This window comes from Maniola jurtina, chromosome Z, assembly GCF_905333055.1.
Source record: "Maniola jurtina chromosome Z, ilManJurt1.1, whole genome shotgun sequence".
In the NCBI taxonomy this organism is placed as follows: Eukaryota; Metazoa; Arthropoda; class Insecta; order Lepidoptera; family Nymphalidae; genus Maniola; species Maniola jurtina.
This window is the reverse complement of record NC_060058.1, coordinates 6,453,391-6,470,601: the sequence shown is the minus strand read 5'-3', so window position 1 is coordinate 6,470,601 and position 17,211 is coordinate 6,453,391. Positions and strand designations below refer to the sequence as shown.

Here is a 17,211-nt window from a genome sequence, read left to right as displayed (position 1 = left end):
AAAAGGGGTAGATGATAAGTTGATGGATGACAGAAGAGAGTAGAAGAGGAAGACATGTTATGCCGACCCCACGTAGCATGAGATAAGGGCTGGAAGAAGAAGTGCCTGGGAACCAACCCCCGACCTCGACGTCTTTACCACATCGTCGTAAAATTTCTAATTTTCCAAAAGATTAAGAAATTTTCCCACTGTAAAAGCTTCACTTATTCCACCATAAGGGTGCGTACGCACTACAACTGAACTGCAGCAGCACTGCACGTGACTGCACTACGCGGCACAGAGTGGCAAAATATTCTTTTTATCGTTTTGTATGGAGCATATCGCACTAGAGCGGCGCTGCACTGCGCTTCAGCGTCCGTTGCCGCGCGTCGCCGCTGGAGAGAATTTGTGCAGCGCGCTGCCGCGAAGCCGCAGTTCAGCTACGCTAGTGCATCATAGCAAGCGGCGCGCCGCTGCAGTATGCGTACGGCGCTCGGATGCGATACACGTGCTTTAGGTTTGGTAATTAGTGTGTAGGCATGATAGACCTCAAAATAAATAACGAAATTTTAATTTTTGGCACATGACGTGTTCCTTAAATGCTCTTAGAAATATATCCTCAAAATTACCAAGCCCTAGGATGTCGGCAACAATGAAGTAATAATAAAATCCTCTGCACTGTCGCTCATCTTGCGACGTTGTTGCTCATACCTACGCGAACGGGTATAGAAGTGACGCGAGCTGCCGCGTACTGCAGTTGTAGTGCGATAGGTACCGTGAGCGGCATGAAGCGACTTGCCGCGCAGTTCAGTTATAGTGCGTGGGCACCTTAAGAGTTACTTTATTCCAAATGGTGTGGAACCTTAAGAATATGCCCTAAAAGAAACCTACCTACTTTCCATATTTCAAGTTAATAATGACAATATTTTTTTCCAAACACTCATTCCCTATTCCACCCTTAAGGGGTGATCAAAAAAAGCCTGTACAGGTTTTCATTATTTCGATTTATACCTACTAAGGATATGCCAATTTTTAAGTCTCCCAAGTTCAGAAACAGGACTTTCATATACCTTCCAGTACCTAGCCCTGTTTCACTACCTTTGTAAATATTCGCCAAATCTTTTCTTATCTGATACTTACCCTCTAAAAAGAATCTACCATCCAGATTCAAGTTAACCACATTAAAGTTAATAATTAATTTCGTTGATCCCCACGGAAGAGTTGCACCTTGCAGCGCCAGAATTGAGGAGCTAGAACTCGGAGTTAAATGACGTAGTCTATATACGATATTTTAAATATATTTAACCATAGGGATTTAGGATTTAGGATCACCAGGAACAGATGATAAATCCCTATGGTTAAAGAGTGTTGAACCCTGCATCATCAGGACTGATGAGTTGGGGGATTTGCGAGTTTAATCATATAGGTACCAAGCAACGACTGATTAGTAGTGATCGAGTAGTGATTTTGGAATTTTTGGTAAATTGAAGTAACTAACTAGTTACCTATCAATTTACCAAAAAATGCAAAATACTTACGGCTTAGTTTGTCAGTATCTTGCAGGATCAGGATTGAGGAGTTGGGAGCTGAAGTTCAATGGTATCGCTCGCTATCTAAAATTATATTTCACCAATTTCTGAATCCCTATAGTTCAGGAGTGCTATACTCTGCATCATCAGGGAATAGAAGCTGGTACATGGAGTCTAATCATGAAGTCGCAGCTTGGTGCCTAAAATATTAATTCACTATGAATAGTTCTAGAATTAGCACATTTTATTAGGCGGGCAGTAACTAATGTTCAAAATTCAATTTTTTTTATTCAATTAAACTTTTACAAGTACATACTTTTGAATCGTCAAAGGCATCTCTAGCTCTGGTTGGAAATGCCTTTTTTTCAACAGTTCAGCAAATCTTTGGTGACCTAACGACAGCAGCGCCACCTACCGGGTACCATCCAGGAACCCATTGAAACACACACATTTCATCCAAATCTATCCAGCCGTTTGGGAGGAGTAGGATAACAAAAACACGTATAAAAGAATGATATACCTATATATTCAGATAACAACGATCAGATATGATATAGGCATAAACTTAAAAATAAAGGAACACACACTATTTAAATTTCATTTTTCGAGCAACTGGTTTTGGAATTGGGTTCGCAAAATAGATGCCGCGGAAAACTCCAGCTGCTACGATGAAAATGTTTGTTAGCACCGAAATGTATACCTATTATTCAGATACAATAATGATCAGAAATAATATAGGCATAAACTTAAAAATAAAGTAACACTATTAAAATTTCAATTTTCGAGCAACTGGTTTTGGAATTGGGATCGCAAAATAGATGCCGCGGAAAACTCCAGCTGCTACGATGAAAATGTTTGTTAGCACCGCAATGTATACCTATTGTTCAGATACAATAATGATCAGAAATAATATAGGCATAAACTTAAAAATAAAGTAACACTATTAAAATTTCAATTTTCGAGCAACTGGTTTTGGAATTGGGATCGCAAAATAGATGCCGCGGAAAACTCCAGCTGCTACGAAGAAAATGTTTGTTAGCACCGCAATGTATACCTATATATTCAGATACAATAACGATCAGAAATAATATAGGCATAAACTTAAAAATAAAGTAATACTATTAAAATTTCAATTTTCGAGCAACTGGTTTTGGAATTGGGATCGCAAAATAGATGCCGCGGAAAACTCCAGCTGCTACGATGAGAATGCTCGTTAGCACCGCAATGGCGTATACCTATATAACATAACGATCACAAAGGCATAAACTTAAAAATAAAGTAACACTATTAAAATTTTAATTTTCGAGCAACTGAATTTGGAATGGGATCGCAAAATAGATGCCGCGGAAAACTCCCGCTGCCACGATGAGAATGCTCGTTAGCACCGCAATGTATACCTATATAACATAACGATCAGAAATAATATAGGCATAAAGTAACACTATTAAAATTTTAATTTTCGAGCAACTGATTTTGGAATTGGGATCGCAAAATAGATGCCGCGGAAAACTCCCGTTGCTACGATGAGAATGCTCGTTAGCACCGCAATGTATACATATATAACATAACGATCAGAAATAATATAGGCACAAACTTTAAAATAAAGTAACACTATTAAAATTTCAATTTTCGAGCAACTGGTTTTGGAATTGGGATCGCAAAATAGATGCCGCGGAAAACTCCCGCTGCTACGACACATGAGTAGCGAACAGAGGCAAAGCTTCATACAAGCGCGCTACGATAGGTACACTACTACAAGCTTGAGGCGCGTGTGTGCGTGAGCACAGGCGCTACGTCGCGTACGGAGAAAAATCGGTTTATACCGGCTCGGTCTGTACTCAAGCTCAGGGGCTGCAGTACACGTCGCGCGTCGTGTTTTCATTTAATTTAATGTTAATGATAATAATTTAAATAGTGTTTAAAATCTATTTTCTTGAACTGTCATAGATTTTGTTCAAAATCCATATCTGAGGATCTCTAGGATCACAAAACAGGTAACTGTTACCAAAACTTGAAAAAGTCGACGCCATTTTGAAATTCTTCGTTAATTGACCATTTTCGTTCAAAATCGATATCTGAGGATCCCTAGGATCACAAAAAAGGAAACTGTTACCAAAATTTAAAAAGTCGACGCCATTTTGAAATTCTTTGTTAATTTACCGATTTCGTTCAAAATCGATATTTAGATCTATCATTCTATATTTAAACTAGGCAATCACAACAAAAACACACTTTGCCATCTTGTTGAACAAATAACTATTGTTTATTAAATTGTATTCTCCTGTGCCAACCCTACCAAAATAGGTATAAATCTTGACAGCTTCTTAGAAGCTTTGACTCTGTTCCGTTTTTCTCCTCTGTGGCTACGATGAGAATGCTTGTTAGCACCGCAATGTATACCTATATAACATCATGATCCGAAATAATAGAGGCATAAACTTAAAAATAAAGTAACACTATTAAAATTTCAATTTTCGAACAACTGGTTTTGGAATTGGGATCGCAAAATAGATGCCATGGAAAACTCCCGCTGCTACGATGAGAATGCTCGTTAGCACCGCAATGGCGTATACCTATATAACATAACGATCACAAAGGCATAAACTTAAAAATAAAGTAACACTATTAAAATTTTAATTTTCGAGCAACTGAATTTGGAATGGGATCGCAAAATAGATGCCGCGGAAAACTCCCGCTGCCACGATGAGAATGCTTGTTAGCACCGCAATGTATATCTATATACTCAGATAACATAACGATCAGAAATAATATAGGCATAAACTTAAAAATAAAGTAACACTATTAAAATTTCAATTTTCGAGCAACTGGTTTTGGAATTGGGATCGCAAAATAGATGCCGTGGAAAACTCCCGTTGCTACGATGAGAATGCTTGTTAGTACCGCAATGTATACCTATATAACATAACGGTCAGAAATAATAGAGGCATAAACTTAAAAATAAAGTAACACTATTAAAATTTCAATTTTCGAGCAACTGAATTTGGAATGGGATCGCAAAATAGATGCCGCGGAAAACTCTCGTTGCTACGATGAGAATGCTCGTTAGCACCGCAATGTATACCTATAAAACATAACGATCAGAAATAATATAGGCATGAACTTAAAAATAACACTATTTATATTTCAATTTTCGAGCAACTGGCTTTGGAATTGGGATCGCAAAATAGATGCCGCGAAAAACTCCCGCTGCTACGATGAGAATGCTTGTTAACACCGCAATGTACTCCGCCCGGTTACTGGAACAACAAGTGTAAATTAAAAATTTATAACACCCCCGACAAGTGAAGGTTACAGTAACTAGAAAAGAGCTGATAACTTTCAAACGGCTGTACCGATTTTCTTGGCTTATAGCTAAGAACACTCGATCAAGCCACCTTTCAAACAAAAAAAAAACTAAATAAAAAACCGGTTCATTCGTTTAGGCGCTGCGATGCCACAGACAGATACACACGTCAAACTTATAACGCCTCTCTTTTTGGGTCGGGGGTTAAAATACAAAAAGTTGAATCAATAATTGCATGAAGTCACCTAATGATAGTCAACTTTAGTTCACACTAGGGGATGCCCGCGGCTTCGCCCGCGTGGACTTCGGTTTTTTTTAATCCCGTAGGAACTCTTTGATTTTCCGAGATAAAAAGTAGCCTATGTCCTTCCCCGGGATGTATCCCAAGGCTGTACCAAATTTCATTAAAATCGGTTCAGTGGTTGGGCTGTGAAAACGTAGCAGACAGACAGACAGACACACTTTCGCATTTATAATATTATAGTAAGGATTAATTTAGCAACAAATACACATTGCCACGCCAGGGGACATGTTTATGAAAGTTGATAAACAATGGCAGTAGTGTGGAGCAATCTTAAATGCTATAGAACTTTTTCAATTATAAACTTTAATCACTTATTTTCTTCAAGAAGACAATGTAAAGATATGTATATAAAAAATCGGTCAAGTGCGAGTCGGATTTGCACAGGAAAGGTCCCGTACCATCGTACAAAAAATACCTATTTTTTATTTTTGGCGGCAATTTTGCAATTAGGCATTTGTTGTTATTAGCGGCAATAGAAATACACATTATGTGAAAAGTTTAACTCTCTAACTAGGTATTTCGAGATACAGACGGACGGGCAGTGCAGATTTAGTTATACGGAACCCTAAAAAGGTACTTGAAACAATACTTACTGGAACGGAGTACCGCAAATCGTATACCAAATGTCATCATTAAATGGTTTATTGGCGCAATGAAAGTCGAAATATCCTTCGTCATAGTCATGAGGGCAGAAATATTTCCTTTTGTAGAGTGTCTGCAAACAAAATTGATATGAATCAGATTAATAGATACTTCTCGTTCCCCTCTTCTCTCGGGTGGAATTTCTTTCTAGGTATTATAGGTAAGTATAGAAAAATCCTACTTGAAAAACCGTTTCAAGTAGAATCAATGTATGTTGACATTTCTATTTATTTTTACCCTTTTATGTGAATCTCAAAAATATTATACTATATAACTATATATAATATATATATTTATATAAACCATATAAATGTATCAGGCTGGATCTCCAAAGGCGGTCACCCATCTAGTTACCGATTTGAGTCAACGTTACTTAACATTCGCAATTATTGATATACCTAGGCTGTCACAACTAGGCCACACGTCCCTCTGACGCCTATAACTGTAGTTAATGTTTAAAAATTCACCTTTCCGAAGGGCGTTATGAGAGGGATTGTTTCATTGCATGGTCCAACGGGTTCGTGTAGACCCACCGAGATTTCCTTTGCCGGGTCGAAAAACACCACAAATATCCAGTAGATTAAATAATGAACTGCCAGCTGTATAATCAGTACGTAGTCGAGGGTTGTAAGCCTGTGGAATAAACACAGTTAAAACCTTAGGTACGTTGCTAAAGCCAATTCGAGACTTATGCTGAAGGTATATCGGGCAGAATTTTACGAGAATTGTTGTGAAACTGGATCATACAAGCTTGTTTCAGTGAACTCTTTCTTCTTTGTAGGTAAGTTTCCGCACTTAAAATGTTCCGTCTATTGTGCGTCCCTCAACCCCTTTAACTTGGATAGAAAAACCGCTTCTGAATCGAGAACAGGCAGAACATATTCCTATAATGCGAATTAGATAACACCAATACCTAGGCAAAAAATATTTTCCTCTTGACCAAATTTCAGAGAAATCAGGCGCAGGACCAATGGTTTGACGGGTTTTCGACCCACTGGGATAACATCGGGTTATTGACATGAAAACTTCTTAAGTGCGTTGGGCTATTTAGGATAAAAACTTCTAGGTCGCACAACCAATATGCTAATGTTCATAGTGCTCGGAGTGCCCATAGATGCCCATAAAAACTAAACTAAATAATTTTAATTTACAAATTGTTATAGGTACTCGCATTTTGATATTACTAGCTTATACCCGCGAATTCGTCTTCATACATTTCAATACCCTATTTTAACACCTTTGGCCTTGAACTATATAAGTAGGTATCTCGCCCTGTGCAAAGGCACCAAATTCTAGGTAAGTAACATTTTACTCACTTTTTAGTACATTCATCACGTTCCGAGAGAATACCGTACATGGTGAAAGCAGCGAAAATTGAAAACAGCAGGAAAAACGTTACTTCAGCGTGAATCTCGAGCGCGTCGTGTAAAATATGATAAATTGGAACGAAGAGCATAACGCCACCCGGCATGCCGAACACCGTCGCAATCATCAAAGACATCCACTCCACAGGTACCCTAAAAATAAAAATTGTTTGAAATTAAATCTTGGACAGCAGGGTTACTTTGCCGAACTCCATGATACAAGAGACAAGCTTATTTTGCTTCTAGTTTAGCAGAATAGAATGAGCTTGTTTTCCGTGTGAAAAAAATCTCCAAAGGACAGAACTGATGAGCTGAATTTTCGTAAATATGTATATCTAAGTCTTGACATAGAAGATCCTTGTGTTTTTTTAATTCAACCTTTAAGTTGGTTAAAAACCAGCTCTCCAAGTGTTTTGTATCTGGACTCTGGAGATATCTGAAAATATTTATTCCGGCAGAACAATTTTACATAGAACATAGAAAACATGAAATGAAACATCTGAATTTCTAAGGCCTAATATGGCCCTGAGCCCTTCACAGGCCTATAGGTTGATTACATGCCTGCTCAAATCCTGTTGGCGCCTGCACTATAAAAAATTTGTTTGCCGCTCTGTATGTACTAAGTACCTTCTTATTATAATAACTCAAAATTTAAAAACCCCCGACACAAAAACCTCTAAGAAAACTAGAAAAGAGCTGATAACTTTGAAACGGCTGAACCGATTTTCTTCGATTATAGCTAAGAATACCTACTCTCGATTAAGCCACCTTTCAAACAAAAAAAAACTAAAATCGGTTCATTCGTTTAGGAGCTACGATGCCACAGACAGATACACAAATACACACGTCAAACTTATAACACCCCTCTTTTTGGGTCGGGGGTTAAAAAGAAAAAAATTGAAAGAAACGTGCTAAAGAGAAGCATACACTGTTAAAAGACAGTAAAACAACGAATACTTACAAAGGAGATTGCCTCTGAGGAAAACGAGGCTTAAACCATGTTCTACTCGCGTTGAAAAAGTAGACAAAACTTGCAGTGAAAGATGCATGGAAGTAATACGAGTTCCACGGCACCCAGTAGTGTCGGTCAAAGATATTAGGATCGGTGTCATGCCAGGTCCAATGCACGAACTTGACGGCTACGATGTCATATGGTATGTCGATGAGCACGGTTAGTAGACCCACCGCGAACGGTTCAGCGTATGCCGGCAAATCTAACCTGCTGACTGCGAAAGCGGCCTGGTAAATAAACGCGGGATCTGAAATGGGAACAAGGGATAATGTACATATACTATGGTATCAGATTAACTCTGGCTCTGAAGTTAAACCAGCGCAGTGGGTCATATATCGATTTAGTGATCAACGATTTTGTATTCGCTGTAAAAAAAGAAATAATATCTACTGAAGTTCGCTGTGGAAATAATGAGAATAAGGGATAAGGACACAACCTTACCTTGTTACCTTACCTTACCTTTCACCTTGTCACCTTACCTTGTTCAGCATATTAGTCTGGCCATTTCAACGAGGTAACGCAGCCAGGGTTCTGGGCACCCTGCCTCGTTACAGTGATTTGGCTGACATTTTCATTTTTTTTTTTTTCATATTTAAGTATTTATTAGTATTTGTGAATATTGTTACTAATTATAATTATTATTTCATCATTATTAAATTTGGAATGTACAACAACATTTATTAAGTACGTAGTATATTGTATAGTGTAACTACTTAAGATATCCTATTGCAAATTCGCTTTCCTTGTTAAAAATGACGCACAGAGATCGGTGTACACCATACAATCACACACGTACTTAGTGTGAAGAAATTATTTCAGAATGCTAAATGATGCGCCGCGACGTAGACTACACTTCAATAACTTAAAATTTAAAAAACCTCCGACAGACACAGAAACCTCTATAAGAAGACTAGTAAAGAGTTGATTAACTTTCAAACGGCTGAACCGATTTTCTTGGATTATAGCTAAGAACACTCTCGATCAAGCCATTTTTCAAACAAAAAAAAAAACTAAATTAAAATTGCGTCATTCGTTTAAGAGCTACGATGCCACAGACAGATACACAGGTACACGCGTCAAACTTATAACACCTCTCTTCTTGGGTCGGGGGTTAATTACAACCAACAAACTATAGATGTCACGACAGAATCCTCAATCGTACCAACGAAATTTTCTCTGTGGAACATGCCCGTAAATACTTATCAAAGATATTTAAAAAAGCAATGTGAGAATATACAGTTTTTGTGAGAAATATTTTATATTCGATGACTGTCACAATAGTTTTAGTGGTGGTGTGTACCTACCTAGGTAACTAGTACAGATACATTTCAAACACAATATTATGGCAAGTAGAAATTATTTATAAGAAACAAAACCCTTTGTTTTAAATAAATAATGATTTATTCAATGAGTGTGGGTACAAGTAGCTCTTACATTTAATTGAGTTACCTTACACATTCCACCAGGTCTTGGTGTGCAAATAATAAATCGTGGGCGATATTATGTGAAAATTGTACATGTTCGCCGAATACTGAAACAGTCTTAGGTAGTTCCAAGGCTACAGGCTAATAGACATGACTGTTTTGATTGCTTAGATTAATGGTAGGGCCACATTAAGGTTAACGTAACTAAATGCACAACATCGCCATAATTTCCGCTGATAATAATAATTAAAGCGTTAAATTGAGTGGCCACACGTTAAATGGCCATTAATTATTGGCGTTAAAATGTCGTGATTTTAAGATACGTGACGTCAACGCTGCAACACTGTATACGATGAGCTATTCAAATATTTTACTATGTACCTATATGAATATATTTAATCATTACCGAAGAAAGAGAAAAAACACAAAAATTAGAAAATGATATCCATATACTTACCATACCTATAATAAAATAAAATTCATAAAAGGGTACCCTAAACAAACACGTGCGGTTCTTATTATATTACTAGTACTTATTATATTATTTATTCTGTGCTCACGGTGTACAATGACCAAAACGTAAACGCATTGACGCAATAATTTGTCAAAAAATACCATCACCCGAGTTATCGACGGCACCCAAACGGCAATGTGAATGCAAATTATCGCCATAAACGTGGCTACACCTACGATTAACGTCCATTAACGCGATAATCAACGGTGTTTCCCGTTAATGTGGCATGAGTATAAGGATTTACCTATGCGTTTATTGATAGTTGTATTAGATTTACCTTTATTCTATTATTGATACTTAGTTTTTATTTATATTTTTGTTAATTATGTAAACAGATTTTAAGGGACGACGTTTCAGTAGGTGATTGACTGTAAAAAAATGGTTACATTTAGTAATAAAATACCAGCCAAGTGCGAGTCAGATTCGCGCACCGAGGGTTCCATTATTTGTTTATTTTTTCCGTCATTTTGCACGATAAATCAAAAACAATTACTTATGCATAAAAATAAATATAAATCTATCTTAGAATGTACAGGTAAAGCCCTTTTATATGATATACATATTATAGTTAGGTATCTTACTTTGAAAATTTACATATTTAAAATTATTTTTTTGGTGATGTAACCACAAATTCATGGTTTTCGGATTTTTTGCTTTCTTGTGCTATAAGACCTACCTACCTGCCAAATTTCATGATTCTAGGTCAACGGGAAATACCCTATAGGTTTTCTTGACACACACGACAGACGGACAGACGCACAGAAAGACAGACAGTCAACAAAGAGATCCCATTAGGGTTCCGTTTTTTCTTTTGAGGAACGGAACCCTAAAAATTACAAAAAAAAATCTACGTAACTAAATAAGTACCTACCTATTTTAAAAAATACCTACCTACCGTAAATTGAAATTAATTCACATTCGCTTTCATTATACTATATACGGAAACAACGAATATAAAAACATAACTTACATAGACATATAATGTGCAGGGGTAGTCGTCCGCCCAAAAACATTATCGGCGTTTGCGAGTGCCAGAAATTGTCGTATTCTGGCAATACAAAGTGCCAGAAGTTATATGCGTACAGACCGTGCAGTACTGTTCCCAGCCAGAAGTACGGCCAGCGGCCACCTTTTTGGAATGCTGCAAAAATAATACGGGCATGAATATGTGTATAGGTACATATAACGGGTTGGTTGATTAATTATTACCGATTACCTACATAAAAATTATTTTATAAAAACCGACTTCCAAAGCCTTTACAAAGTAAAAAATAATAATATGATGTTGAATTCGCGCGAACATAAATTCGCCCGGCTTTTCGAAAGGATTTTTTACTATACCTAAGTAGGTACTTAATTAAAACACAACCATCCCCATTTATCCCATTATTGAAGTTAGATTACTGAATTAATTCATGTTAGAACCTAAAACTCAATGATGAAGCCAATGCTCGGTACCTACATTACAACATGAGAAATGAAAGTTGGTTGAAGCTATTTTTTTATTACGTTAAACACCTTAAAAAGTCTTGAGTATCCATTTAACGCCAGAATATTTGGTCGCAGTGCATTATCAGGTGAAAGACTACATAAATCTCCAAAGATAGAAAATAAAAAGGTAGGTAGGGTAGGTAGGTAAGTAGTTAGTTACATATACATTTACATACCGTGCCGAAGTGTTATGATCCCAGCTGCTAGGAACACCGCCTGAGAAATGATAAATGTTGGCTGTCTTTCCAACAGCACTGCAACATTTTCCATTTGTATCCACCACTAAAAAAAACACACATTTAGTTGTACCTATTATGCGTCTCAATTTTTTTTTAACTAGTTAGCGTCTCAATTTTTTTTAACTAGTTAGCTTAATGCCCGCGACATCGTCAGCGTACATAAATTTCAAACCCCTATTTTACCTCCTTAGGGGTAGAATTTCCAAAAATCCTTTCCTTACGGATGTCTACGTGATAATAGCTACCTATCTGCATGCCAAATTTTATCCTGATCCATCCAGTTAGCACAGTGCATTGATAGATCAGTCAGTCAGTCAGTGAACTATACCTTTTATATATCTACTTATATGTATTTCGATTCACCTCGGCAAACATCGTTTTTGCTAAGCATGTGAAAGATGTACCTATACTTAAATCGAGATTTTAATATAGGTACCCACTTATTTTTTATATTTTTTTTTGGGTTTTTTTAACCAATCAAATGTAAACTTGTATAATCGCGCGATGTCCGGATTCGATCTCAGTTTTCTAGATCTAGTAGGTACTATTATAGGTATAAGAATCTAAATTTTCTCGTATTGGATCGCATGCAGTGCGTAAAGAAATAGCCTCTGCCTGCAAATTACGACGCGCTTAGAACGGTAGCGTTTTACGTAGGTACCCACCTACTGTAAAATATAAATCTAGTTAAACTTTTGTTGCTAGTTATATATATATATATATATATATATATTTAATTATATGATATAATAGGCAAGCAAAACATTGTTTAAATCGTTAATAAAACACGTTAAAACTATTTTAATTAATTAATTTAACATGTCTAGTGGTGGTACCTATTTATTACATATTATTTGATCACTTTACAAAGTGCTTTCGATAATAGTGGCCAGGCTTCCTCATTTGAATAGAATAAGTAGTTTTGTGAAGGCAATATTAGATTACCCTTAATTCTTACCCATAAAAACTGTCGAATACCTACCTACCTGTACGTTTTTATTTTCACTAGCTAACTAAAGCACGTTTTTAAAGAAACTAATTAAGTAGGTACTTATTAATTGATAATTTTGGATAAATAAAACTTCATCGATAAGCTGCTGTAGGTATTACACCTACCTACTTATTTAAACAATTATTTATCTGCTAATATTTTGATAATCATCGGATTTTAAGCATAACAGAAAATTCTACCTCATTAGATTGATAAGCAGCTAAGTAGCTATCATAATATTTACGTAATACAATCAATAAACAATTCTTTTTAGGCACAAAAAAGTTGTAATAACTCACAGGTGTGTTTGCCGCCATTTCTCAAAGTAGTAACTTGTAAGTGTTTCTTCGATGAACAAATCCAAGTGAATGTGTCAATGTGAAATGATAGATAGAAGCATAGAGTAGGATTATATGGATAGAAGTAATGACGAGACAATGCTACCAACCCACTACCCTGTCTAACATTGTCTCTGTAGTCTGTGGTCTGTCCAATGTTTAACTAATGTCAAAAACACGATCGGAACGAACCACCAACAGAAGTCACCTTGGATGCATAAACCAAATAGGATTTCATGAAGCCTAACTATATAATCATTAAATTGTGTTTATAATAATGTTATGCTTCGTGTAAACTATCAAATTGCTTCAAACTCTATAATATTATAAAACTCTTACACTGGCATGCACTGGTGAATTGCTTATTGATATATTAACAACAGCTTACAAAGTAACCTAAAAGATCTAGTACCTAGATTCAACTTATTTCATCCAAGTAGTCGGGGTGCGCTACCACTATTTCCTCTGATACTGGTAGTCAAAATAAACATCGTAATCTAGTATAGTGTTTTAAAATATTTGCATTTTTTTTGTGAAATTTATAATTAACTAGAAGATGCCCGCGGCTTCGCCCGCGTGGATTTCAGTTTTTTAAAATCCCGTAGGAACTCTTTGATTATCCGGGATAAAAAGTAGCCTATGTGCTAATCCAGGATATTATCTATCTCCATTCCGAATTTCAGCCAAATCCATTCAGTAGTTATTGCGTGAAAGAGTAACAAACATACACACACACACACACACACACACACACACACACACACACACACACACATACAAACTTTCGCCTTTATAATATTAGTGTGATATAGTTAATTTATTCAAAACGTGAGATTTCAAGATTTTAAAATAGTCTAAAAGGTTTAAAATCTTTTTACGAGGATTAAAAACATATTTATTTATTAAAATAAGCTTTCATTTGATATCCCACTTGATATAATAGCAAAAAACATTTTTAGAAACTCCTACTGTTTAGGGTGTAACATCTGTCAAGTCATTTTTTTCATATAAAGTGTAGCTTATGTACCCGGACCATAATAACGAATCGATTGACACCTCATTCATTAAAATCGGCTGAGTAGTTTAAACGCTACGGTGGAACACACATAAATACAAACCTACATAACTATAGACTGCTTATATGAAACCCTAACTTTTGGCTTTGCCGTAGTTGTGTAAAACTTGACACCAGCTGCTTACGTCTACACGGTTCCGGTTGATTTTAACATCAACTCAACCAAGGTGACCTCTGTTAGTGGTTGATTCCGATCGTGTAAAGGCCTCTTAGTCCAACAACAATGCCAACAACAAGATTTCCAAGACGTCGAAACCAAAACCAAGCTAGACTACCGCATCCTTAATAGTCTGTGTAAAGTCAATTGAAAAAAAAAACCTAAAACGCCTGAAATTTTGCCTAAAAATCCTAAAACGCCTAAAAACTAGGTTATAAAAATGTTAATGTTGCGGAATTTCTCAAAAGTAATAAAAGATTTAGGCTTGTATAAAAAATCGAAACATGTAATTTTTAACGTTGTGCGCACTAATAAATCGTTTAGCGGCTCAATAAAAATACCAAAATCAAAGGATAGGGAGCCAGGCGAAGTAATAAAATGGGTGTTATTGGTATGAATTTAACTAAACAGATACTAGATAATCAAATACTAGCTTATTAATAGTATTTAATATAGAAAAATCAATGGTTTTAAAAATTTCTTGTTCCTTTAAAGATGATTCCTGTAACATCATTTGGTTTGGGCTGTTGGCAAGTTTACAGACTGCAGTGGAAACTGGAGTTGATAGAAATTCTGCAAGCAAAATCTAACGCTCCACCTGTTGTGATGCCAGAAGAGTAAGGTTAAAATTAAGTTGTAAAATGCAAAAGTAACTGGTACATAGATACCTCGTCACTGTGCAACTGCTGAATCAATCTTGTTTTAAGCAAATTTTTTCTTATTCCTCAACAAGTATTTATAGTGCCTAGTTTGGTAGTTAACTTTTTATGGCCAACTATGGAACTAATTATGATGAAAGTTGGTACATATCGCAGGCAGACAGGCTAATTTTCAACACGAAACCCAGCAAGATTTGGAAATCATGTGCTGAAAAAATATTCTGAGTGTTTGTCTCATGTGATAATACATACTGATGTCATTTTAATTGTTCCAGTTTTGAAAAACTTGAGAGTATGGAATACAGGCCCATCAAAGTGAAAGGCGAGTTCCTTCATGACAAAGAAATTCTGATTGGACCCAGAGCTCTTATTGAAAATGATGTTATTCTGCCGCGAACTGGTTCCCTTATGTCAGACCCTAAGAAGAATCAGGGTTGGCTGGTCATCACTCCTTTTAAGTTATCTGATAGTGGGTAAGCAATAAGCATCATTACTATCCATATAGTAAATGTAAAAGTGTTTGTCCTTCAATCACATTGCAACAGAGCAATATGATTTTTTGCATGGGTATAATTATTTAAGAAGGAGAATGAAATAGGCTACTGTCTTAATTGACAGAGTTTCACTGGATATTAAATAGTTAAATCCATGCAGACTAAATCACGTCACGGGCATCAATTAGCATTTTATATTATTATAATTTATGGCAGTATGACTAGTATTTTTATGTGTTGCAATTACATTTCCATTTAAGGGATTTGCCTCTTCTCTTAACAATTTGTCTTGCACAGTAATGAGTGCTTGGTCCTATAAATGGGATATCCTGAGCTTGATTATTATAGTCTAGGCTTCGGCTGAGGTTAGTTATCTCCTTACTGGTAAATCTTTGCCACTAAACAACTTAAGCATTCCAGTGCAATGCTATATAGAAAACTAATAGGGAATAAATTTAGTAAAACTAAAACTAAAAAAAAGTATATAGCATATAGTTTGTACACTTCCAATTACCACCTTAAATCCCTTACCCTCTAGTGAGATAGCAGTTTATATGAACTTTGACCATTAACTATTTCTTTACAGGAAAGTTATATTAGTAAACAGAGGCTGGATACCACAGAGTATGCGTCCTAAAGAGAAACGACAGCCTTCTCTGATTACTGGTGAAGTAGAGCTGACAGGGATACTGCGTCTCACTGAAGCTAGGAGTCCGTTCATGCCGAAAAATAACCCTGAAAAAGGATCTTGGATGTACAGGTACATATTATTATCTTTATAATCTATATAAGTGATAATAATTACGTATCCCAGACATTGTCACTCAGCAGGCGATGGAGAGAGCTATGCTTGGAGCTTCTCTACATGATTGTATCAGAAATGATGAGATCTATTGGAGAATTGGATTGACCAACATAGCTCAGTGACTTCCAAAGCTGTTGTGATAATAAGTAGGGCACATAGTTCAAAAAACCAATAGATGTTGGGGTCCCAAGGTGCTTAAAATAGCGGCCTCGCACCGAAAAGAGCAGCGTTAGCATCAGAAGACCCTCGATTAATTGGACAGATGACATGAAACGCGTAGCAGGGAGCAGCTGCGTTCAGGTGGTGCCTATCAACAAATAATAAAAATTTCTGAATGGCAGCTGCACAAATTAAAAAAAAAATTGTAAAGTGTTATTTCTTGTGAAAGGGTATGGGATCTTCTTGTGTGAATCTGACTTGTTCTTTATTAAAAATTTAATTGCAGGGATTTGGATCAAATGAGTGCTTATCTTGGCTCCGAACCCATCTGGTTGGATGCAAAGGGAATCCCTGATCCGCCCGCTGGTTGGCCATTGCCGAATCAGACCAGAGTGACTATGAGGAATGAACATGTATCTTACCTTGTAACATGGTATTTGCTGTCCGCTTTCACTGGAACAATGTGGCATCGATATTTTATCAGGAAACTACCACTGTTATAAAACAAGTAATTGTATATACTTTATTGCTTTGTAGAATTATTTTATTGTAGTTAAGCATCAATGTTTAATTATATAGTATATTAATTTAATATATATCATGTTTTATTTACATCACATCGCATTAATTATATAAAGGCGAAAGTTTGAGTGTGTGTGTGTGTGTGTATGTTTGATACTCTTTCACGAAAAACTACTGGACAGATTTAGCATTTTGGAGAGATAGATTTT

General features: G+C 36.2%; 2 protein-coding genes and 1 long non-coding RNA gene across 3 annotated transcripts; 1 reads left to right on the top strand and 2 right to left on the bottom strand.

Annotated features, from left to right (window-relative positions):
- Window positions 1-2,014: 2,014 nt before the first annotated feature.
- LOC123880678 lies at window positions 2,015-3,325 on the bottom strand. Its single transcript, XR_006799312.1, has 2 exons — window positions 3,064-3,325; window positions 2,015-2,905 (listed from the first exon to the last, which is right to left on the bottom strand). It is a non-coding gene; the product is annotated as an uncharacterized LOC123880678 (long non-coding RNA).
- Window positions 3,326-3,731: 406 nt separating this feature from the next.
- Window positions 3,732-13,227, bottom strand: LOC123880655. Its single transcript, XM_045928892.1, has 8 exons — window positions 13,093-13,227; window positions 11,740-11,845; window positions 11,043-11,213; window positions 8,084-8,381; window positions 7,075-7,275; window positions 6,226-6,391; window positions 5,710-5,831; window positions 3,732-4,765 (listed from the first exon to the last, which is right to left on the bottom strand). The coding sequence occupies exons 1-8, from the start codon at window positions 13,108-13,110 to the stop codon at window positions 4,642-4,644; spliced, it is 1,206 nt and encodes a 401-aa protein (XP_045784848.1). The 5' UTR covers window positions 13,111-13,227; the 3' UTR covers window positions 3,732-4,641.
- A 1,272-nt stretch (window positions 13,228-14,499) lies between these two features.
- LOC123880660 (surfeit locus protein 1) lies at window positions 14,500-17,076 on the top strand. The gene is made up of 5 exons (XM_045928903.1): window positions 14,500-14,754; window positions 14,859-14,980; window positions 15,298-15,495; window positions 16,103-16,276; window positions 16,767-17,076. The coding sequence occupies exons 1-5, from the start codon at window positions 14,584-14,586 to the stop codon at window positions 16,981-16,983; spliced, it is 882 nt and encodes a 293-aa protein (XP_045784859.1). The 5' UTR covers window positions 14,500-14,583; the 3' UTR covers window positions 16,984-17,076.
- The last annotated feature ends 135 nt before the right edge of the window (window positions 17,077-17,211 follow it).

Excerpts from the sequence above, each read along its gene's own strand:
- LOC123880660 (XM_045928903.1), top strand. The coding sequence starts at position 14,584 with ATGTTAATGTTGCGGAATTTCTCAAAAGTAATAAAAGATTTAGGCTTG. Across the intron at positions 14,755-14,858 it reads TAATAAAATGGGTGTTATTG|ATGATTCCTGTAACATCATT; the intron begins GTATGAATTTAA and ends GTTCCTTTAAAG. Across the intron at positions 14,981-15,297 it reads CCTGTTGTGATGCCAGAAGA|TTTTGAAAAACTTGAGAGTA; the intron begins GTAAGGTTAAAA and ends TAATTGTTCCAG.
- LOC123880655 (XM_045928892.1), bottom strand. Across the intron at positions 11,214-11,739 it reads GATCATAACACTTCGGCACG|CATTCCAAAAAGGTGGCCGC; the intron begins GTATGTAAATGT and ends TTATTTTTGCAG. Across the intron at positions 7,276-8,083 it reads CCTCAGAGGCAATCTCCTTT|GGTACCTGTGGAGTGGATGT; the intron begins GTAAGTATTCGT and ends TTTTATTTTTAG.